The 26,307-nt window shown below is 34.5% G+C and overlaps 1 protein-coding gene across 5 annotated transcripts in view; it reads right to left on the bottom strand.

Moving 5' to 3' along the window:
* TUSC3 (tumor suppressor candidate 3) overlaps positions 1–26,307 on the bottom strand; it is a 296,633-nt gene that overhangs the window by 156,470 nt on the left and 113,856 nt on the right. For all 5 annotated transcript variants that reach the window (XM_055349641.2, XM_055349639.2, XM_019032657.4 and 2 more), the window contains exons 4-6: positions 25,551–25,691; positions 22,896–23,036; positions 11,373–11,462 (exon numbers count right to left, since the gene is read on the bottom strand). In XM_055349641.2, the coding sequence (XP_055205616.1) occupies positions 11,373–11,462; positions 22,896–23,036; positions 25,551–25,691 (372 nt within the window). The remainder of the gene's footprint in view (positions 1–11,372; positions 11,463–22,895; positions 23,037–25,550; positions 25,692–26,307) is intronic.

Here is a 26,307-nt window from a genome sequence, read left to right as displayed (position 1 = left end):
GTGAGTGAAGGAATTTCGGCACCACACTCCCACCACATACCTCTGGGATCCCAGCTACAGGTTTCCCAAGACCCCCAAAGACCTCTGAACTGGCAGGGAAGCCACTCAGAGAATAGGCAGAAGCACAGCTCAAACTTGCATGCACCCCCCAATGTTTCACTACACAGTGCAGCTGCAGCAAAATGTGACCAAAGGTGTTCACGCCCCGAGGTGTGCCATGCTGTACTGAGTGGCTGTAGCTGCTGCTGTCTGCTAGGCTGCAAGAGAGCAGGGCCACCATTGCCACAGGACTGGGGTGCATCTGATCCATGTAACCCCGTGGCCCCTCCTAAGCCTGCCTGCCTGAATGATCTTGCAGAAGTGTGCCCACAGCACAGCCTCCATTGCCCCATCTGAGTGTTTTGCTGGAGGTCTAGGAGCAGTCTGCTCTCCTGCAGCACAGCTGCTGCTTTACATCCAGGGGCTAGAGAACAAACCCCTGGATGTGGTCCCAATTCCCCAGGACTTGACCACACCACCCAGGGATACCAAGCTGCAGATCTGTGGCCTTAGCTTGAGTGGGGAAGCAGCCCTCAATCTCAGAACACAGAGAAGACTGTGGCATGGGCTCATGTGCTGACATCAGAGCTGGGCATCCCTCCTTTCATAAGACCAGTCCGGGAGGAACGCAGCCTGACAGCCAGCTGCAGCTTCTTCCCCAGGGAGTCCCAAGGCATCAAATGCCTAGAACAGTGATCTAGGTGCAGAAGGCTTACGACAAGCTTAGCCGGTTGGGCCTGCTCCTGGTGCAGACACTGGCGGGAGACCCACCAGGTCAGGAGAACTCAAGCCTGTTGGGCTGCCAGGCTGAAAATATACCAGTTGTACACACGGTGCCACTGCCCTGGTCGGGATCCTCTGCCCTTCCTCTACTGCGTCACCAGACCACCAGTGAACACACTCCACAACTCGCTCTGACTCTGGCAAATACAGAGGAACAGTGGGTTCCCAAGGAGTTGTGACTCTCCTGGACTGCTCTACAGGAGGCAGAAGCACAGCCCATTAGAGCCTGCCCCCCACCCACCCCTGGGGCAAGGTAAACGTTGGAAAGGCACCAGTAGTTGAATGGGTTACCACCAAATCTCAGAAACCAGAGAGGCAGTCATATATGGCCCCCACCTTCCCTCCCCAGAGCACTACGGTGAATGCAGTGAAATACAAAAGTGGAAAGCACGACTAAGATCCTATTTTCAGGCCCTTATCTCTTAAGTATCAGCTGGTGGACTGCATTCGGAATTACACCACCAAACAAAACCACATTGCTTCAACACTCAGAGCCTGTGAAACCCACCACAGGAACCTATTTACAACCAAAGAAACCATACAAAGTCTTGGCCATATGAAAGTACTCAGAAACGAAGCCAGCTGACTATACACACCATATACCACAGTCAAACCTTCAAGGAAAAAAGAATATAAAAACAAAAAGCCCCAACAAAACAACAGCAAATTCAAAAAGAAAAAGAAGCACCAGTTCCTTCTGAGAAGGAATCAGTGCAGGAAGTACAAGAATTGAAAAAGTCAGTGTTTTGTAATGTCCAAAGGATTGCACTAGCTCCCTAACAATCGATCCTAACCAGGATGAAATGTCTGAAATTAAAGATATAAATTCAGAACCTGGATGGCAAAGAAGTTCAATGAGATCCAAGAGGAAGCTGAACTCCAATCCAAGGAAGTCAGAAAAGCAATCCAAAATTTGAAATACAACAAAGATATAGTAAGAAAGAAACAAACTAAACTTCTGGAATTGAGAAATCCACCATAGGAATTTCAAATTACAGTTGGAAGTCTTTAACAATAGACTAGATCAAGCAGAAGAAACAATTTCACAGCCTGAAGATCACTCCTTCAAATCAACCCAGTCAGATAAAAATAAAGAAAAAATAATTTTAAGAAATGAACAAAGCCTCTGAGAAATAAGAGATTGTGTAAAACAACCAAATCTATGATTCATTGTGCATTCTTAAGAGAAAGCAGAAAACATGGAAAACATATTTGAGGATATAACCCACAAATATTTCCCCAATCTCGCTAGAGAAATGAAAGTGCAAATACAAGAAATGCAGAGATTCCCTGCAAGAAACTACACAAGTTGACCGTCCCCAAGGCAAATAGTCATCAGCCTTTCCAAGGTCAATGCAAAAGAAAAAATCTTAAACGCAGCTAGAGAAAAGGGTCATATCACCTCTGAAGGGAACCTCATCAGGCTAACATAGTACTTCCTATCAGAAAACATAGAAGCCAGAAGAGAGTGGGGCCTACTTTTAGAATTCTTAAAGAAACAAAATTCCAATCAAGAATTGCATCTCATGCCAAACTAAGCTGGTAAGTGAAAAAATAACGCCTTTCCCAGAGAATCAATCACTAAGAGAACTCATTACCACAAGACTGGCCTTACAAGAGCTAAGAAAGAAAAAAAAAGAAAGTTCTAGACATGGAAACAAAAGAACAACAGCTGCCACCACAGAAACACACATAAGCACATGGCCCAGAGACCCTATAAAGCAAGTACACAATCAAGACTAAAAGTTAACCAGCTAACACCACCACGATAGGAAGAAAACTTCACATATCAATATTAACGTTGAATGTAAACAGCCTAAATGCTCCACTTAATAGACACACAGTGGAAAACTGCATTAAAATATGTTCCATCTCCAATAGATCCATTTCACATGTAACAATACTCATAGGCTCAAAGTAATGGAAAACGATCTAACACTCAAATGAAAAACCAAACAGAGCAGAGGCTGTACTTATACGAGATAAAAGTGACTTTAAAACAACAACAGTTAAAAAAGGACAAAGAAGGTAATTACATAATGATAAAGAGTTCGATTCATCCAGAAGACTTAAGTATCTTAAATATATATGAATCCAAAATTAGAGCACCCAGATTCATAAAACATTCATAAAAAAATTCTAGACTTACAAAAAGACTTGGACAGGCACACAATAATAGTGGGGAATGTCGAGACCCCACTCACAGCATTAGACAGATAACTGAGGCAGAAAATTAACAAAGAAATTCTGAACTTAAATTCAATGCAATGGACCTAACTGACATCTACAGAATACTCCACACAACAACTGCAGCATAAACATTCTTCTCATCTGCACATGAAACATACTCGAAGATCAATCACATCCTTGGTCACAAAGTAAATCTTAATAAATTCAAAACAATCAAAATCATACCAAGCATATTCTCAGATCACAGTGGAATAAAAACAGAAATTAATATCAAGAGGAAATCTCAAAAACACAAAATTACATAGTAACTAAACAACTTGCTCCTGAATGATTTTTGGGTAAATAGCAAATTAAGACAGAAAACAAAAAATTCTTTGAATCAAATGACAGCAAAGATACAACATACCAAAATCTTTGGGATACAGTAAAAGCAATATTAAGAGAAATGTTTATAGTGTTAAATACCTAGATCAAGAAGACAAAAATCTCAACAGTCTAACATCAAAGCTAGAGAAATCAGAAAAACAAGAAAAAACTAGCCCAAAAGGTAGCAGACAAAAATAAATAACTAAAATCAGAGCATAATTGAATGAAATTGAAGCCCAGAAATTCATATAAAGAATCAATGAAACCAAAAGTTGGTTCTTTGAAAGGATAAACAAGATCGAAAGACTACTGGCTAATAAAGAAAAAAAAAAAGAGAAAAGATCCAAATAAGCACAATCGGAAATGACAAAGGTGACATTACAACTGATGCCACAGAAATAAAAAAGATACTTGGCACTATATTAATGCCTTGTTGCACAAAAACTAGAAAATCTAGAGTAAATGGATGAATTCCTGGAAACATACACTCTTCCAAGACTGAATCAGGAAGAAACTGAAACCCTAAACAGACAAATACTGACTTCTGAAATTGAATCAGTAATAAAAAACCTACTAACCAAAAAAAGCCCTGGACCAGATGTATTCAGATGAATTCCACAAAATATATAAAGAAGAACTGGTACCAATCCTACTGAAACTATTCCAAAAAAAAAAGGAGGATGGAATCCTCAGATGAATTCAAGATGGATAATAAAGAAGAGCTGACATCAATTTTACTGAAACTATTCCAAAAAAAAAAAAAAAAAATCAAGGATGAAGGAATCCTCCCTAACACATTCTATGTAGCCAGCAGCACCGATATCAAAACCTGGCAAAGACACAACAACAAAAATTTATACACCAATATCACTAAGGAACATAGATGTAAAAATCCTCAACAAAATATTATTATAGCAAACTGAATCCAACAGCACATTCAAAGGTTTAATTCACTATAATCAAGGAGGTTTCATTTCTGGGATGCCAAGTTGGTTCAACATACACAAATCAATAAATGTAATACACCACATAAACATAATTAAAAACAAAACCATATCATCACAATAGGCACAGAAAAAGCTTTCAATAATGTCCAGCATCTGTTCATGATAAAAATCCTCAAACGCATCAAAGGAATATACTTCAAAATAGTAAGAGCCATCTATGACAAACCCACAGGCAACATCATACTCATCAGGAGGCAAAAGCTGGAACCATTCTCCCTGAGAAGTGGAACAAGACAAGGATGTCCACTCTCTACTCCTATTCAGCATAGTACTGGAAGTCTTCATGAGAGCAACAAGGCAAGAAAAAGAAACAGAAGACATCCAAATAGGAAAAGAATAAGTCAAAGTATCTCTCTTTGCAGACTATATGATTCTGTATCTAGAAAACCCTAAATACTCTACCAAAAGGCCTTACAAACGATTTCAGTAAAGTTTCAGGATACAAAATCAATCTACGAAAATTAGTAGCATTTCTAAAACACCAATAACGTTCAAGGCGAGAACCAAATCAAGAACACATTCTTATTCACAACTGCCACAAACATACACACACACACACACACACACAAATTACCTAGGCATACATGTAACCAAAGAGGTGAAAGATCTCTATAAGGACAACTACAAAACACTGCTGAAAGAAATCATAGATGACACAAATAAACGGAAAACCAACCCATGCTCATGGATTGGAAGGCTCACTATCATTAAAATCGCCATTCTGCCCAAAGCAATCTACAGGTTCAGTACTATTCCTCTCAATTTATCATGATTTTTCACAGAACTAGAAAAAAAAAAGCTATTCTAAAATTCATATGGAACCCAAACAGAGAACAAATAGCCAAGGTAATCCTAAGCAAAAATAACAAAGCTGGAGGGATATTACCCAACATCAAACTATACTACAAAGCAACAGTAACCAAAACAGCATGGTATTGGTACAAAAACAGACATGCAGACCAATGGAACACAATAGACAACCCAGAAGTAAAGTTACACATCTACAACCACCTGATCTTTGACAAAGTCTACACAAACAATGGGGAATAAACACCTATTCAGTAAATGGTGCTGGAGCAACTGGCTAGCCATATGCAAAAGAATGAAACTTGATCCCTAGCTTTCCATATATACAAAATTAACTCAAGATGGATTAAAGACTTAAAAATACCTAAAACTATAAAAACCCTAGATGAAAACCTAAGAAATATCCTTTTGGACAATGGCATAGGCAAACATTTTATGACTAAGTCTTCAAAAGCAATTGCAAATAAAACAAAAATTGACAAGTGGAACCTAATTATACTGAAGAGCTTCTACACAGTAAAAGGAACTATCAATTAAGTAAACTGACAACCTACACAACAGGAGAAAATACAAACTATGTATCTGATAAAGGACTAATATCCAGAATCTATAAGGAACTTAAAAAACTTAAGTAAAAAATAACCCCATTAAAAAGTGGGCAAAGGATATGAACTGATACGTATCAAAAGAAAACATGCAAGTGGTCAATAAACATGAAAAAATGCTCATCAACACTAATCATCAGAGAAACACAAATCAAAACTACAATGAGACACCATTTCCCACAAGTCAGAATGGCTATTAAAGAAAAGTCAAAAAAAAAAAAAAAAAGATGCTTCCAAGGCTGTGGAGAAAAGGGAATGCTTATACACCACTGCTGGGAATGTAAATTAGTTCAGCCACTGTGGAAAGTACTTTGGAGATTTTTCAAGGAACTAAAATTAGAACTGCCATTCTACCTAGCAATCTCGTTACTGGGTATATACATAAAAGAAAATAAACAGTTCTACCAAAAAGACACATGTACTTGTATGTTCACTGTAGCGTTATTCACAATAGCAAAGACATTAAATCAACCGAGGTCCTCATCCACGGTGAATTAAATAAAGAAAATATGGTACATATACACCAAGGAATACTATGCAGCACAATAAAATCATGTCCTCCCAATCAACATGAATGCAGCTAGAGGTGCAAATTCACACAGAAACAGAAAACCAAATATTTTATGTTCTCACAAGTGGGAGCTAAACCTTGGGTGCATAAGAACATATACATTAGAACAACAGATGCTAGGGACTCCAAAAAGAGGGAGTGAGGGAAGGAGGCCAAAAGCTGAAAAACTTCCTATCTGTGTGATGGCCTCAGTAATGCCCAGTCCTCAGCATCACACAATATACTCTTGTAACAACCTGCGCATGTACTCCATCAATTTAAAATTTTTAAAAAGACTTGTTAAAATGTGAAATGAAGACAAAATTTCCTATAGAGATAGATGTTCTTAAATATGCATACATTTTTCTACTTTATTCTGAAGGATTGTTTACAAGACATATGATACTGGCTTAAAAATAAAACTATATTTAATTGATGAGACTTTTATTTGTTGCTTTTTTTCCAGGGCATATCTTGAAATAAAACCAATACCCAGCGTGGTTTTTTCATTATGTTTTTCCTCTCCTTTGGAATCTACTAAAAAAAAATAAACTAATATAAATTGTAGTAAATACAGTCTATGAGTAGTATACCGCCCATATTTCTTTGCCCTTAATGCCTTAGTGTGTTCCAGCCTGACTTCCACCACCAGCACCTGCATTTCTTTGACTGGATGGCTTTCTTTGACAGACAAAGTCCACCAGTGCTGGAGAAGTAATAACTTTGCCAAGAGAATAGCACTCAGCAAATGGCTGATGAGATCTGGCATACATATACCTCAGCTCCCTTACCACTGTAGTAGGAAAGTTGACATACATGCTCTACACAGGCTCCCAGAGATCCCATAGCAGAATTAAGCTTCAGTGGCTCACAATACTGACTAGATAAACATGTTTTTTGACTGCTTTCCTTCCTAGACTCAGTTTCCCTCTCTTCTCCCATGTTTCCTTAACCTCCAATATGAACTTCTTTCACTTAAATCACTGTCTTTGGATCTGTTCTGAAAGGACTTCAAAATAAGACAAGCGTGTTTTCAACTTTTAAAAGTGCTTATGCAGACGAGGCCTCTCCAACCAGTGGATGTCTTTGTCTTTCTCTTTCTCTTTCTGTTCCTCCCACCCATGGCACCCTTCTTGGTGCCTCCAGCGTCTGCCTATCTTACTACTCCCCACCTTTCCTGCCCCTGCACTAAGCCTACTGCTGGCTTGGCCCTGGAAGCTATGTGTCATAGGACCTGGCTCTGTCTGACACCAGCTTCCCTCTTTGCCTTATGGCACTGCTATCTACCAGGTTTGTGCTGATATAGGCATGGACAGAGCCATTCTCAGCCCTGTATTTATTATCATATTTTATCTACCAAAAACTACAAACTAAGAAAAGCAGAATTCAACTCATTTTACAGAAGAAGAACAGAGAGAATAAGTATCTTTCTGTTTCTCTTTGCCTGCACACTTCAGGACAAAGGCATAAAAATGTCTCTGTGAGCCAGAGTCTTTACTTTCTCTTATCAAAATCTCTTTTTAAGCATATAAAATGTCACAGATTAAATCATAGTTACTAACACATAGTAAAAGAAAACCCATTTACAGATGGGCACAGTGGCTCAGGCCTGCAATCCAAGAACTCAGGGAGGCCAACGCAGGAGAACTGCTTGAGTCCAGGAGTTCAAGACCACCCTGGACAACACAGTGAGACCCTATTTCTTAGGGAAAAACAAAGGCCAGGCACAGTGTCCGAGGTACTTAGGGCACTGAGGCAGGAGGATCACTTGAGCCAGGAGTTCAAGGCTGCGGTGAGCTATGATCGTACCACTGCACCAAGGTGACAGAGTGAGACTCTAACTCTATAAAATAAAATTTTAAAAAATTAAAAAAATAAACATTTACAAACCAATCATATTTACTAATGACTTTCAATATATACAACCATCCTAAACATTAAATGTAGGTCAGCATGATCCTAAGCTCTAGCTATTTCAGTTTTTCAAATTTTCTCCTTTTTGCAGAAAAAGAAAATCATTCTTTGGGGTTATATGCTAGATGGATTAGTTTTCTTGGCTACAAAATATGCAGGAAGTCAAAATTACATCTAAGTTTCTCTAGGCTTCTCACTTTCAGTACTCTGATATTTGAAGCTGGATGATTTTTTTAATTGGGTATAGGAGGCTGTCCTTTGTATTTTAGGTGTTTAGCAGCATTCCTGGCCTCTACCACTAACTGCCAGTAGTCGGTAGTTGCCCTGAAAGTTGAGACAATCTAAAATGTATCCAGACACTACCAAATGTCCCCTGGAACAACCCAGGAAATACCATTCTGGACACTGGCCTTGGCAAAGCATTTATGGATAAGACCTCAAAAGCAATCTAAACAAAATAAAAAATAGACAAGTGGGACCTAATTAAACTAAAAGGCTTTGGCACAGCAAAAGAAACTATCAACAGACTAAAAAGACACCCTACAGAATAGGAGAAAACATTTACAAACTATGTACCTGACAAAGGTCTAATATCCAGAATCTATAAGCAACTTAAATCAACAATCAGAAAATAAATAACCCCATTAAAAAGCAGGCAAAGACATGAACAGACACTTCTGAAAAGAAGACAGATAAGCGGGCAACAAATATATGCAAAGATGCTCCACACATCATACATTTAATTTCTAATAATTTAATTATATACATTTAATTTCTAATCATCAGAGAAATGCAAATTAAAACCACAATGAGATATCATTTCACACCAGTCAGAATGGCTGTTTTTTAAAAGTCAAAACATAATAGATGCTGGCAAGGCTGTGTAGAAAACGGAACACATGCACTGCTGGTGGGAATGTAAATTAGTACAATTATAATGGAAAACAACATGAAGATGTCTCAAAGAACTTAAGATAGAACTATTGTTCGACCCAGCGATCCATTGCTGGTATATACCCAAAGGAAAATAAATTGTTCTACAAAAAAGACACATGCACTTGTATGTTCATTGCAGCATTATTCTCAATACCAAAGATATGGAAGCAACTGAGGTGTCCATCCACAGTGTGGATAAAGAAAATGCAGTACATATACAACATGGAATACTACACAGCCATAAAAAAGAATGAACTCATGTCCTTTGCAGCAATATGGATGCAGCTGGAGGCCATTATCCTAAGCAAATTAACAGAAAAAGAAAATCAAGTACTGCATGTTCTCAAAAGTAGGAGCTAAACATTGGATACACATGGACACAAAGATGGGAACAGACACTGCAGGCTATTAGAGGGTAGAGGAGGAAAGGGCTGAAAAACTACCTATTTGGTACTATACTCAGTACTTCGGTGACAAGATCATTCATACCCCAATCCTTAGTATTATGCAATATACCAATGTAACTAACCTGCACAGGTATCGCCTAACCTAAAATAAAAGTTCTAACAACCAAAGAAAAAAAAAGTCTGACACCCTCCCAAAAAAAAGAATACAATATGTTAAAACATTTCATAAGAATGACGAATAATTTTTCATATACTTTAACAAACCATAAACAATAATGAAAAGTAATGCCTTAATATGTTTTATACCTAAAGAATACTCTTAGAAGAATATTAAAAGGCAGTAACAAAAATGTATAAGATTTCCTAAATTTACAATGTTAAGTGTCATTAACACAATAGCGATCAAATCTTTGCATCAGGCCCTTCTTTATGTAACAGAAATATATCAGTGACGAAAACTGATAAAATCCATTCTTTCAGAAGCTTATATATTACTGAGGTCATGGCAAAAGGCAAATGGACAAAATAACACATTCAGTAAATTATGTAGCATATTGTAAGGTGACAAGTACTGTGGAGAAAAAATAAAACAGGAGAGGGAGACAGAGTATAGGGACCAGGGAGGAGGAAGAGAGGAAAGGGCTAACTTTAAATAGTGTCGTCAGTAAGGGTCTTGTTGGGAAGCCAGCATTTGTGTGAAAAATTAAAGGTAAGGGAATAATTTATTGCTCTAAAATTGCTTCCAATTATTTTTCTTTGTATAACTGAATTTTAAATATTGAAGACTTTCTGAAATTACTCTTCTAAATAATGCCAGATTTCAAAAACATATAAATATAGCAAAAACTATGTCTAACTTATTATGGCAACCAATTATTCAAAGAGGCTAGCTTTAACTCCATATCCTTGTCTTCCACTACAGAAATCTCAAAATGTTCCCAAAAATATGGGACCAAATTGATTATTATATAGTAATAATAATTATTTTATTATTAGCAGGTGGACAGAAAGAAAGATGAAACAAGAATAGTTATGAGAGCTGAAAAAGTCTAGTGATGGGTACAAGAAGCCATGCCATTATATTATTCTCAAAATATGTATCTTTTCCAAAAGAAAAAGCAGAAAAGGTTAGGGAAAAAACGAAAAACTGTTCATCTTCACCACCCTAATACTGTTTCAAAGACAGTATGTTTCTATGTTGATTTATCACAGTATTTCCTATTCACCAAATGTAAAGAGAAGGCAACAAACACAGTTATATGAATTCGGTGGCAGTTACTAACGTGAACTCTGCTACTAATGTAACAACATATCAATTTAACTTTTAATTCTGTGGCAAAGAGTTCCTAACATTCTAATACAATGACCACCTGGGTTCTTAATAATGTCTTAATCCCTTCTGAAGAAAATTAAATTTACCATGGATGGGAGGGACATTGGCTATAAACTGTTCCGATTTCCTCCAGTGGGGTTACATATTATCGCCATAGCAGCAGATAAACTTGAAAAAATAGTGAATGCATGTATATTTGATAAGGTAGATATTAATTTTTTAAATCAACACCAAAGCAGCCCTCATCCTAAAAAAAGTAATATTGTGTGTGTGTGTGTATGCACATGTGTATATAGGTGACACAGGTAGTAAATGAGAAAGAATATATATTTTGACTGACAGAATCTTTTCCTACTAAATACTAAACATAATTTCTTATTCCTAAATTAAGCTGGATTAAACTTCAGAATATTCATGCTTATAAATTACACTTACCACTTGTCCATTGTGTGGGTTTTTATGAGCATATGGAGGTCCACGGATATGGTTCCACATCTGGCCAGAAGTCATAGCAAAGACTATACACTGAAAAACAGGGTGCAATGTTTCAATATGTAAACGAGAGAATACCAGAATAATGCATTTCTAAAAGACAGTGGTCATCATGAAAGTATCTTTTAAAAATCATGTATCAGCTCACACATTTTAAAAAATTTCACTTATTAACTATGGGACTTTGAGTAAGTTACTTATTCTCCCTGCATCTCAGATTCCCTATCTATAAAACTGGTATGCCAGCTCTGTTAAAGAAATATGTTAATGATTACATCGGATAACATATGTAAAGCATCTGGCCTGGTAACAGGCAATCTGATACTATGTGCTCACCTGAGCCAGTCAGAAGCACAGATGAGACACTTGATGCTCTAGTGATATTTTAAAGGACATGATAATCATCTTCTATATCCTCTAAACATCATTCTTCTATCCGTTTGGATAACCAAAACCCTACGTTCTTGGATTACGGTACTTAAATCTCTGTAAGTACCTTCAGCAAAGTTTACGACACAGTAAATTCAGAAGATGTTTAGAGATGGAAGAAATCACAAAAAGACATAGCCAGGAATAACTTACAAAGATTATATACCTGCTGAATATATCAGACAAAGCTGTATTTGGAAAACTAATATTGAAGATCCAAGGTATTGCAGAGAGGGTGGGGAGAGAATGTATAAACCAGAAGTCACAGTTCAATCAGTGTAACTGAGGTGTCAGCATGTTTTGTTTAAATCACAAAATATTTTAAAGTTAATGAACTGGGACTCCTTTAGACTAAATGTGTTCTCTAGGTTAAAACAGTACCTGTACTTCCTGCTATCCTATAACTTGCCCAATCACTCCTTACTTCAGATTCCTGGCTCTGATAGGCATTTGTACCAAAAATAACAATAAAAACACCAAAAACACCAAAGACAAGAACGAGCAATGCATGACTGGGAGTCTAAATATTCTAGTTTGCACAATTTTTTAAAGGAGAAAACAAGGATACAAAAGGGAAGAAGATGGGGCAAATAAGAAACGATATCTAAACCCAGAAATTAGAGAGAATATAAGAAGTCTCACTTTTTTTGGCTATAAAAATATTTAACCAACTAAGATATTCACAAACAGGAGTATCTACCCAAGAACCTTCTGTGCTCTTAAGACCTACCACTGGTATGTTCAAAGTACCTTGCCTAGAATTTTATCATAATAGTTGGGAATGGAGGCTTATAAATTATAATGCTCGAGTTGCAGATGTATCTTCAGCACCTGTGCAACCTTGAGCAAGTCCATTGCTTTGGGCCTCAGTTTCCTATCTATAGCATGAGGATAATATTGGTATCAATCTTTCTAAACTGCAGGGGTTTTAAGTAGGTTAATCCATGTAGAGCATTTAAACCTTGAGCAAGTCCATTGCTTCGGGCCTCAGTTTCCTATATATAGCATGAGGATAATATTGGTATCAATCTTTCTAAACCGCAGGGGTTTTAAGTAGGTTAATCCATGTAGAGCATTTAAAAATTGCACACAATACACAAGCTCAATAAATATTATTATTCCAAATCCCCCCACAATTTGCTCCCATACTCCTTAAATAGCTCCATGTCCTACCGCTCCTTAACTGGCACTGCATGCTCCATTCAGGCCACTCTTCTTGCTTCCCCCTGCATCCATGATGGTAATGCCTGCATCCACATCTTGTTCATGCTATGTCAACCCAGTCAATCTCTAAAACAGGGTTAACTCATGGCCCATAAATGGTTCTCCATGGAACCATTCCAGTTTATTTTATTCATTTGACAATTACTTACTGGAGGCACTACTGTATAACAGGTATGTTACTGGACTCTAGAGATGTAAGAATGAATAAGATAAAGAGGCTTGCCATCCTCAGCTAGAAATCCTGAATAAGTGGCATGTCCCCTGACATAAAAAAAAGTATCATTTATTCATTCAAGGTTTATTCACCAAGAGCTTACTATATATTTAAGAACTAATTTAGAAGCTGAGGATAAAGCGATGAACAAAAACATGAGACAGAAAACTGTCATTAGGAAGCTTACATTCTACATGGAGGAAAAGAGGCAATACCAGCAACAATACTATTTACGGTATGTCACCAGTTTAAAAAATCATCTTAATACATAATTAATCAAGATTCCAGGAAATGGTTTAATAAAACAAAACCAGGTTCAAACCTGGAATAATACGCAGAATCATCTGAAGTAGTGGCAAATGTATTTACTCACATAGCGCTGGCACTTTTCATAAGAAACAACAAAACACTGAGTAACATGCACTTCTAAAATGCAAAATAGCCTAGGTTTCAGTTTATCAAAATTCTCATAACTGATGCATCCTTTTTTGGTTGTAACAACTGAAATGTCACCATTTCATTACTTTCGGCAATCTGGAAGTTTTAATTTTGCAATTAATTTGACTAAAATATTTTTATTTAACTATATTCATACAAAAAAGGGCATGATTCATAGTTATAGCTAGATTAATTTTCACAAAACACACTATCAGAAAGACAGGAGCTCTCTTGTGTCTCTTCCTAATCATAATCTACATAACCTGCCCAAGGTAAGGAACACTTTCTTGAAAATTCTGTATCACAGAGTATGTAAATACTCAGCTTTAGTAGATAAAACCAAACACATTTCTCAGGAGGTTGAACAAAATTTATATTCCAAATAGCAGTACATGAGAGATCCACTTGATATCCATCTTTACCAATTATTGGTATTAGCTGTGAGCCTCTGTGTGTTCATTCTAGATCTTCTGGCAGAGGTATGATAGTGTCACATTGTCATTTTATTTGCATTTCCCTGATTAATAAGGTTGAATACCTTTTCATATGTTAATTGAAATTTGTACATTTTTGTAAAGTACCCAGCAAGTCATTTACCTCTTTTAAAATTTCACTGTCTTTTTCTTGTTTTGTCAAGGTTCTTTATATTTCTGGGTACAAGTTCTTTGTTAAATATACACCTGGCAAATAGTCCTCACCAAACATGAGGCTTGTCTTTCTTTTCATCTTATTAATGGTGTTTTTGACAAACAGAAGTTCTTAATTTTAATGTAGTTCAGTTTATCAATTATTTCTTCTATTATGGTTACCACTTCTTATGTTCTGTTTTAAGAAATCTTTGCCCACCCTCCAATTATGGAGATACATATCCATGCTTTCTTCTAAAAGTGCTAATGTTCGCATTTTACTTTTAGATTCACGATTCCTCTTGTGTATGGTGGGAGGTAAAAGTTGAAATTCATCTTTTTCCCATATGGATATCCAGTTGGCCCTGCAATATTTATCAAAAATGCCATACTTACTCACTGCACTGCAAGGCCACTTTCGTTACAAATCAAGTGATTTTATAAGTGTGAGTATGTTTCTGGACTATAGATTCTGTTCCAGATGGCTTTATGTGAAATGAATAAATATCAAAGATCTATAATAAATGTTGATATCTGTAAGTGTAAGCTCTCCAGCATTATTCTTCTTTCATATTGTCTCAACTATTCTATTCATTACCCTCTGCTAAAATCTCATTGTCCATTTCCACACAAAAAAATCTGCACAAATTCTACTCAAGATCAAGATGGGTATCTTTACAATGTTGAGTCTACCAATCCATTATCAGGTTTACCTGCCATTCAAGTTTTTAAAAAATTTATTTGAATAAATTTTTCAGTTTTCAGTGTGCATATCTTTTACTAGATTGATTCAAAACTTTTTGTGATGCTATGACAATAGATTTTTTAAAACTTCTTTTTTTATGATGCATTATGATATGAATCATCATTATTTACTATGTATTCATTAACCTTACCCAATTTATGAATTAGGTCTAATTTTTTTTTCTATGTACAAAATCAAATCATCTGCTAAGGAGGGCAATTTTATTTTTACCGGGATGTGTGTGGGTTTTTTGTTTTGGTCTTAATGCAATGCTCAGGGTCCCAGTAAAATACTCAAGAACAGGCATCTTGTATTATTCCTTATCTCAGGAATTTTAGTAAGTTGCCAAATATGATGTTTACTGTATGTTTTTTAATCAGATTAAGGAAATTCCCTTCTATTTTGTTTTTTCTCTTATTCCCACATAAACACTGAACCTATTAAGTGCTGATATGCATATATCAAAGATGATCATATGTTTTTGTTTAACTATTGTCACAGAGAATTACACTGATAATTTTCACATGGTAAACCATTCTTGTATTAGTGAAATAACTTGACAATGTATTACCATTTTTATTTATTACTGTCTGTAATTTCTTTGTTTAGAATAAATGCATCTATATCCATGAGAAAGACTGGCCTATCAGTTTTCTATTTTTAAATGTCCCCGTCAGATTTTAGAATCAGTTAGTCTTACTTCAGACAACAGAGGCACTTCCTCTTTTTTTTATTCACAGAAAAGTTTACCTAAGATGACTATTATGCCATCTCAATTGTTTAGAAGAGTTAGTCATCATGGAATGAAAGTTTTAGCAATGTTGGATTCAATTGTTTCAGCAATGGATTCAATCCATACTGGAGTATGCAGACTTTCTCATTCTTCTTGTGTTGGTTTTGTTTGCTGGTTTAAAGTTGTTCAACTTCCTTGATATTGTCAACCTTAATAGTGATGTGTAATCACCCTAATCTAATTGGGGAATGTACTGAGCCATGGCTGGATATGGCCCTGGCAAAGCTCTGTCTACATTTGATCTCAACCACTGAAGGTTTTCCAGTAAGAGTCCAGTGGGTCCCAAATTGTAACTTCTAATTCACAAGATTGCAAAATACTCTATTCTGCTTTTTAGAAGCTATCCACTTGGGCAACTTATCCATTTACCACCAACCAGCATACATCCCGAGACTCGAGACTTGTGAAGTTTCTAACCAAAAACTCTGTTTATTTTTTTGTTTCTCCAGAGAACCAGACACTCAGGTATCTAAAGTTTCATACAGCATCAGAAATGGTTCTTTTCGAACTCTGGCTTCAGGACAAAAGTGACACTAGACAATAATCCTGAAAAGAGCAAGAATAAAACAGCTACTCAGATATTTGTTGCAGTTAATTCAAAGAACGCCCTCAAAGCTAGTCCTTTTGGAAGTATTTTGTTTTGTACATTTGTGTTTTCTTTGAGAGTCACAAATAATACCATCTTGGGACACCAAGATTTTGGACATATGTTCATCAAAGCATTTGTATGTTACTGATATACATATATGATTTACCTTCCTCACTACACATGTAAGGTCCCTGTGGGCAGGGCTCACGTGCTAGTCTTTTTCACTTGTCTTATCTTTGTATCGCCACATGGTTCTTCATAGATTTTGATACATGTAGCTTTCAAACTCTTGTTGAATGGCCAACAAATGAATAAACATGAACAAACATAGAAAAGGTAAATGCACTGAAACAAAGAATCACTATTCTAAGACTGATCAATATGTGAATATGTAAGTTAAGATTTCTAGAAAAAAATGTACTAGTCCCAGCCATGACCTACAATGCTATAAGTAACAGTGAAAAAAACAACCATGTCTTAAGATGTCCTTAAACCTATTTATTCATGTAACTTTCACTCACTCAACAAATATTTACTAAACACTTTCTACATGCCAGGCACAATTCTAAATGCTGTGGCTACATGTACAAAACAGATAACAATCCTTCCACCTCACTGCAGTGGGAGAACACTAACTTTCAGCATTTATATAGCAGGCAAGCATTCAATAAACACAACTGAACATAACCACGTGTTCTCTTTCTCACATCTAGAGGTTTCCATAGCCCTGTGGTGAGCTGAGAACACCATTGGCTCAAGGCATCCTCCTTTAACCTTCTATTTTCCTTGTTTTTCAAAACAAACTGCTCAGATCCTATACTTTTCCAAAGGGTCAAGATGTTTACGCCCACTATAACTACAGCAACTTTGCTTTTAACTATTCTATACAGTGAACTTTCATAAGCGATTTGGTTTGGGGAAAACATTTCACATTGTATTTAAAAAAAGAAAAATAACCATTACATGCTTTCAACACTTTGGGTTCATAATTATTTCATAGATTTCCACTATGCAGTTGATATAGCTTTGAAAACAAAATTTAAATAAGACCACGAGTTAATTTGAAGGTATCTTAATCAGCTGAATATGAAAATAAGCTGCTAGTGAAAGTGAAAATTTTAATGCTAACTATGCAGAAAATATGTACTATTCTATACACATTTTATACAATCCTTTGTATATTCCATGTTTTTAAAATATAAACATGTTTTTAAGTTATAAGTAATTTAATGACATTACTTAATAAACAGGTGGTATAAATCAGCAGAGTAACAGCAGACATGCATATCAGTGAATTTATACACTTTGCATTTCTACTATTCACAAGTGAATTATTTATTGTTCATTTTTTAAAACTTGGTTTCAGTGTTATACAGAAATACCATCATTATTTCTTTCATTTATACTCAATCTATATACTGCTTTACTTACAAAAAAAAAGGAAAGGTGAGACGTATCTTTACAGTCATTTCAGCAACAGCAACAACAAAAAGCTTAAGACTAAGTCTTCAATTCCATGGAAAGGAAATTATGCATTGAGGATAACAATTTCAACAAGTATTTATAACCACTATTGAGTTGGATTAAGCAGATGAGCCGTGCATGAAGTGTAGTAGATCCATGTATGGAACTTCACAGTGAGTCTTATTCAATTGTGACTTTATAATAATATACGCAAAAACTCAGCCAAGAACATTCAAATGCTAAAATCTATCCATATATGAGTAGTTTTAAAATGTACTTTGAGTTTTTGAGGCCACTGCTTACTCCTACTACAGAAAATTAAGAATTAGATATATTAAGTATATCCTAAAAATATACGAATTCATTTTATTTTCTGTTTTCCTAACTCTTTACACAAATGGCTATACATAGAAATACCTGTTTGCAAAAACCATAACTAACTCCAAATGGCCAAATGACATAGTTGCCTGATGAGCAGAACTGTCTGGGGCCATCCACAAACAACATTATTTCATTGAAAAAAATATTATCAGAAATTACTTGCTTCTCATTTTTAAAGAGAACAAAATAAAGATTATATGTATATATTAAAAGTTACATAATTTTATTCAAATATATGCGGATGAAAAAAGACCCTTTTCTACCCCCATTTGAACTCAAAGCCATCTGTAAATTTCAATGGTCACAAGAAATAAATTCCTACTGATAAATCACAATGTGTACATGCCAAAGTACCTTTCATGAATGTAAATACTGTATAATGACATATACTAATCTCCAATGTTGAAGATTTTCAAAAAATTTAATTAAAATGACATAATTTATTTGGGGCAAAAGAAACATGAGGGTGTATGAATCATCCTACAATACACAGTATTAAAAGGCAGAAAACAGCTTCTATCCTACGGTGATTTACTGTGATAACAAGGTTGGGTTATTACATTATTTTAATGATGCTTTATCTTTCATGCTTTTAAGTGCATATCCTTAGGATATTTTCCTGTATTTGAAATGAATGTTATTGCTTATCCTACTAATATTTTCTGGCTTGAAATGACAGTCACCTATGAGGACCTTTAGGTTGCCATGAAGATCTTCATTATGTGCTACAAAACATATGATTTTAACTCATTTTGGTTCCAAGTCAATATTGTTTCTTCAAGACCATAAACTACGTATCTATGCTACACTCTTTGAAATTATGTACTAGTGTATTTCAATATTTTACTCCATCATTCTACTTTAAATTCATCATAAAGCAAGTAATGTATACGCTTATTGTCCACCATCCTCCATGTTTAGGGGGTGAGGGAAGGCAGAAGGGAGTGAAACCAGAACCAGAACCAATCAATGATACATATTCTATTCCATGAACAATCATCAGGATCTATAAATAGTAGTTAACAAAAATTTTTCCCCCTTAGAAAGCATGAGACCAGGAAGATTTACTTATGAATACCTTTAGCTCTTTTTTAAAACTCAAAACCAGGAAATTCTAACATATATGTATGCTTTAATATTTACATATATTACTTTGCAATATATTGCAATATAATGCAAATTTAATCTCACTTTAAATATATTGCAAAGTAATATATTTGCATATATTACTTCCACATACTAATATTTACATATACTAATTTCCTAAGTCAGGAAATTGCAACCTTTCTATCTCCATCCTACACCCTAAAGCATATAACTTCCACTCCCTCAGCATACACTTCTCTTACCCTACCTTTAAGTCATATACAATAAAATAATACAGTAAAAAAAGACAAAAAAAAATACGAGCCTTAGAATACAGTCTACCCAGGACTAAGTGTTCACAACACTAAATAATTCTCCTTGGAAGTACTTTTGTATAGGTTCAGTGATAAAAAGACACAACTGCTAATTGTACCTAGACTTGTCCTTTACTAAAAAGTCAGCATGGGGCCAGAGATTCTGTACCAGACATTTCTCTCATTCATTTTCCTCCCTTTGTATACATTTTTTTGTTCTATGGAAGTTGTCTACTCTTACAAGGTTCATTACTATTTTATTTTAAGAGCTTTCCTTTTACTGTCCAGTCAAAGGCTTTCATCAGAGTTTGTATAAGTCAGATGACAATATTTTGGCAAATTTAAAAATATACATTTTTTTCCTTACTTTCAAGGAAAAATGAGATATTAGTTATTTTAAACAGACAAATGTCTGAGAATCTGAATGAATAGGTCAGCATTTTGGACAGTCTCTTAACTTTCTAAGGAAATCTCAAAAGTAGGATACGAAAAATTACATATGAACAAATTCAGTTTTTCAATTTATAAGCAACAATCAAGTTTGGTGGTGATGGTAATGGTGGTGGTATCAGGCAGAAATGGTAAAGAAGACCCAATTTATATATTTATATATACATATGTGCAACATAAATTATATATACAAATTATTTACATAAAACATGTAATGTAAATTATGTATTATATATTTAATCTCATTTTTTAAATGATTTAAAGAGTTTCCAAAGGCCATCAAACATAAGTATCTCTGTATTAATGAGAAAAACTGCAAGAGATGCAGAAAAGTATTATAAAAGTTGTTTAATTTAACATTATATTATCAGTGTAGTGTTTTCAAACACACTGTTTGAAAACATGTCTATTCTCTGCAGCCTTTTATTGACTTCTAAAAGGCTGTGACTGGGGAGCAGGCATACCTGCCAAGGTATCTTAGAATTTATCTTCTGCCACGCCAAGTTAATTCGCTTTCCAAGATTCACAGTAAAACAGCAAAATAATAATAATAATAATAATAAATCTGTATAACATAGCAGAGGTTTTCAAGAAAACTGATCAACTGAAGTATTTAACATCTATACATCATATAAAGTTCTTCTATGAATTTATTTGTAGTCATAAGGGCTCACTGTATCTACTGGGTTGAATGACCAACATATAAGACACATGTCCACATTTAAAGAAGCCCAGCTTTGTGTAAACAATACAGAACTTGCAATCAGATGAATGAGATCAAATCTCAGTTCAATCACATTCTAGCTTTGTAAGCTTCTACAAGTTGAGATTACTGAATCTTTGTTTCCTTGTTTATAAATGAGGACAATATAAATTCCTTTGCACAGTTACGAAGCATACCCCAAAGAAGAAAGAGATCAGTAAAGAGTAATGCCAACTATTACTCGCTTACAATGCAATAATTCTGGGCTCTTCTTGAGGAGTAAGAATAATGTAAGGATGTTAATGTTATTTGAATGTAATTCAGAGATGAGACTATATCAATTTTTGGTAGACTAAAATAGTGACAAGATTTGATATGACATTAACTCTTAAATACCAAAGAAGTTTTGATTTTGCAACAACACAGTGAAAGTACTGCATTTTTACCAAGAAACCTGGGTAGCTTTACTGAATTAAGCAACTTGAAAACTAGCATGGAAAAAAGCCAAAACACTTTTGAACTTAATGACTAAGGTAATTAAGATCATCCATAGTGTCCAATAACTTTAAATACAGTACAATTAATTAATCCATTTTAACTCATTCATCAAAAGTGAGAAAACAATATTAAGAAACTTTCTTTAAAAAAATCTTATCTTCCTTGCTCTTAAAAGGCCAAACATCTAATTTGTATTTTAACTATGTACTAGAAAGCCACAGAGGTTCTGTCTGAATTTCTAAGCTCTAGGTATTACTGCAGAAAATGAAATTGCTTCAAGGTGACTCTTGCCTGGGCTGCTTCTCAGTCTGTCCTATCACTTCCAACTTAGTCATCAAGACCCCTAATTTTTTGGTAAAAATAAAATGGGATGAAAGGCTACTGCAAGAAAGCAAAAGAAACAAACTGACAATTAGCTGTAAAACAATCCATTATGTTTTACAGATATAATACATTGTATGTAGTTATATCTTTAATATAATAACATTTTTATTATATTACAGACAATACTTATCTATAAGATATACACTGATATAATATATAATGTATTTATCTAGATATATGTATATGTATCTAGTCTCAATTTCAACATTCTATTTATAAATATTTCATACATTTTCTGTTAGATTTATTTTTAAGTACCTTATATTTTTCCTTCCTATTGTGAAAGAGATTTTATTTTCAATTATAACTGAATTGTTTTGTGTATAAAATCCTAATGAGTTTCGGCTATTGGCTGTGAGCTGGGAACTGCTGAACTCTAGTGTCATCTCTTCCCCCTCCTACCTTGCCATCACTGCTGTAGCTCCACACAACTGTAGTTCTCTGAATATCCCAGGCTTCACTTATGTTGAATACTTGGCCTTAACGACTTTAGAATTTCATTTTCTTCTACAGAATTCAGCTCATGTCACAATCTGCGAAGCTTGTCATGATTCCCTTTACTCTAGGTTAGGTTTCTCTCCTGTGCATTCCTGTAATACTCTGTTACTTACTGCCGTCATAGCACACATAACCTTACACTCCATTTGTTGATTACTCTGTATCCCCATAACGCATTTCTCACAGGCAGAGTGTATTTCTTAACTTTATATCCTCAGTATCTAACATATATCAGTCACATAGAAGATACACAAGAAACAGTTGTCAGAAAAGAAATAGCTGAATGAGAAATTCAGAAATAGCTGAATTTCCAAACCATTTGCAAATTATTCTGAGCTATTAATTCTGATCAAGTCTTACCATATTTCTAGATGTATTCAACATGTATTTATCTAGCACTTGTGCCAAGTACAGAGGGACAGTACATTTTAGCAGTGAAAAGTTGAAGGAAGATAGCACAGTTTTGATTGACAGAAAACTCAAACTAAATTATCCAAGTTCTAAAAAGTTACTTCTCATTCAGACTTAAGTTCTATTATAGTTGTAATCTGGCTCATTTTGTTAATATTATACAACTTATATTATTATACAAAGAATAGGAAATAAAAAAAGCACAATGTATTAACATACCAGAGACACCATGGCCCAACCAGTCTTGTTATAGATGAACTCCAAGTTGTTCCTTCTCAAATAAAGCAAACCTCCAACAAGCGACACTAACAGGGCCAAAGCAATGGTACCAGAGTAGTTGGGTGGTCTGAAAACCCGAATCTGCAAAAATGCAATAGAAATTTCAAAAGTGAAAGAAAAATAAAATTTTTCTTGTGATCATATTCTAGTCCCCATAATTTTCAACGCAAAGAACTCAGAAACACGCCACCCAACTTTTCATACGTGACACTAGCACTACTTTCATTCTGCCATAAGATATATGCCTTAAGACATAATGGCTATGTAAAACGACTTTGCACTTCCCTGATGAATAACAATGCTGAGCATCTTTTCATGTGCTTATCGGCTATTTGTATATTTTCCATGAAGAAATGCCCATTCAGATCCTTTGCCCATTTTGAATTGGGTTTTCTCTTTTTAAGTTGTAAGAGTCATGTATATATATATATATATATATATAGACAAACTAGCTGTAAGTATCTTATAGAAAAATTATTTGCAAATATTTTCCCCCATTCTGTGTGCTACTTTTTTGATGGTATCCTTTAAAACATGAAGACTGTAGTATAGTATAGTTTTTACTACTTACTATATCCACATAGACAGCTTATTAATTACAAAGGAGGACCAAAAAACAGTAATTATACCATGAAAAAATGGGAAACATCTTAATCAGATATTTGAAATTCATATCACTAGTGAAGGACAGATGGACATTACGTGCCTATAGAGGTGATTAAAACAAAACAGAACCTATGTAATATTATACTCAAGGATGCGTGAGCAGAAGTCAATCATGAACAAAGACGAGGCAGATCAAATGAAGATCACTCTATTTAAAAAGTAGCAAAGGACTATATTCTTCAAAGTGTCAATGTTTTTAAAGAGAAAAGATAGGCTACAGAAATATTCCAGATTAAAAGAAGCTTACAAGACATGACAATTAAATGAAATATCTAACTGTAGACCAAATCTTGTACTGAAGGTGGACAATGTAAAGGTTATTAGGTTACTTGACAAAATTGTAATATGGGTAGTGGTAGCTCAAATAAAAGTATTATGTAAATATAAACCTATGAAGTTGATAACTGCTTTGCTTATTTCTTTCAAAATGCAATTCACCCTAATTTTTTTCAGAAAGAAAAAATTGTGCATATGTGTCTGCGTGTGTGGAGAGAAGTAAAGAGACATGGGGGTAGCAGGGAGAATGATAATCACAAAGCAGATGGAATAAAATGTTAACAATAGGTGAACCTAAATAAAGGGTATACATTGGCATTATTTGTACTGTTTTCATTTCTAAAACATTTTAGAAATTGTTTCCACATATAGTTTTATGGGTTTTTTTTTTACAAAAGTTTATCGACTAAATGCGTAAGTCTGGTAGAGAGACAGGTTAGAATAAGTTCTGATTAAAATTTAGTATTTCTTATAAGGAAACAATAGTACCCTTTCAATATTACTCTTAATGTCTTGCACCAACTAAGTGATACATTGCATAACAAAATATTTGCCAAATCATTAAAAAATGACAAGAAGTAGGAAATAAGTTTAGTCACCAAAATGTCATTAAAACCAATGACATAATTTTACAATGACAGTGGTACCATGTGGGCAATTACCACCTTGACTCAGAACAAACGTGTTTATATCTTATAGTAAAAATTAATGCTTCTGTATTACTGCCTGCATGAACGTACTTTTAAAATAACTGGCTCCAATTGTTTACTGTCAAAAATAGTTGTGAGAATAGAGAAAAAATGGTCATAAAGTCTCCAAGTAAGTATGAACTACCATCACCATTTAGGTTCATTTCCTTCCATAATAAATTGTCTATGTCAATCTATACTCATATTTGCACTTTATAAAAAACTAATAGATCATACTATTAATTAATACTATTTTTCTAACCTACTTTGAAATGTTTTACACCTTGAGCTTCATTCTAGGTAAAATATTCTTGTAAATCATTTTTTGGCTATGCCATAGTATATTTACTTATTCTTATTTTTAGACATTTGATTTATATTCAATTTTTCCCAATAAAATGAATATTATTTTCAAAATTTCTATGGATAAAAATTTAAATCATCCTTGATTGCATCCTTAGGTTAAATTCCTAGAAGCGGAATTGTTAAGTTAAATTACATACAGACATGACACATGCTATTAGTATGGTTACACCAATTTATAGTCCCAAAAGCAGTAAATCTGAGTAGACATTTTTCCACATAGCTTTAAGGTGGGTATTAACCTTTTCTGTTTGCCCAAAAGATAGATAAAAATTATATATCTTGCTTTTTAATTAGAATTTCCTTGATTACTACCACTGAAACGTTTTAAATGTTTTTTAGCCTCTGAAATTACCTTGTGCTTAACTCCTGTATTTTTAATGGCTTTTAAAATATCAGTGAACCATTATTTTAAAAAGCATCTGAATCCAGCTAATAGTCCAAGTTCAACTTATCATTTGCAGTAATCGAACACAGTTTTCTCTATGCAAGGAGAAACAACCATAGAGAAATTAAAAAGTATTACTGTGGCCTTATTAAAATGCTCCATAAAAACAAACTAACCAGCCTATTATTAAAACTGTGAGGAATAAAAACATACATGAACATCCGTTCTGTCAGCAATCCACTTTGCTAGTTGTTCAGCTGCAAATCCAATTCTTTGGAGGTCAAAAGTATCAGCTCTCTTAGGTCTGCCTTTTGGAGGAAAATGCATGAATGTAGGAGCAGAGTTCATGTTGAGCTGTAAAACATGAGAAAAAAATACTAAATATAGTATCATCCTATCATTAATCCAACATTTTACACCTTTTCTGTAGAAATTCGGGGAAAACAGCATTTATTATGAAAATCCAAGTGGTTTTCCAGAGGTAAATTTCTGTTTTTATTTGTCTTAATTCACTACTGGATGAAAAAGAACTTGTAAATTTGACTAAGTTATCTGAATCCTCACATTTAACATACATCATTCAAATTATGCATTATATTCTGTATATTTTATAAGTCATTTCATTCTTGTTCTTTCTTGAATTCTATAATTAGGGTAAAAAAAAGTGACTGAAAGTGCAAAGTAGAAATACAGCAGTTTGGCAGTACATGAATTATTTTACTTCTTAAGCAGTTATTTTTAAAAAGTACTGGAATTTGTTTTTTAAAAATAAGCATATTATGGAATTAATTTCCAACAAGTTATAAGTAGATTGAATTCCCTATTACAAATGTAAAGACTTTACTTTTTTGTAATGATGAAGACTATGAAAGAGAAACCAACATTTCTGCTCTTAGCAAGTTAAATTTACCAGAGAATGAAGAAGAAATCCTCAATTAACACTTTTTCTGCTCAACTGCTCTACTAACTC

This window comes from Gorilla gorilla, chromosome 7 (assembly GCF_029281585.2).
Source record: "Gorilla gorilla gorilla isolate KB3781 chromosome 7, NHGRI_mGorGor1-v2.1_pri, whole genome shotgun sequence".
Lineage (NCBI taxonomy): Eukaryota > Metazoa > Chordata > Mammalia > Primates > Hominidae > Gorilla > Gorilla gorilla.
The sequence above is the reverse complement of the archived record's forward strand: the minus strand, read 5'-3'. Positions and strand labels throughout refer to the sequence as shown.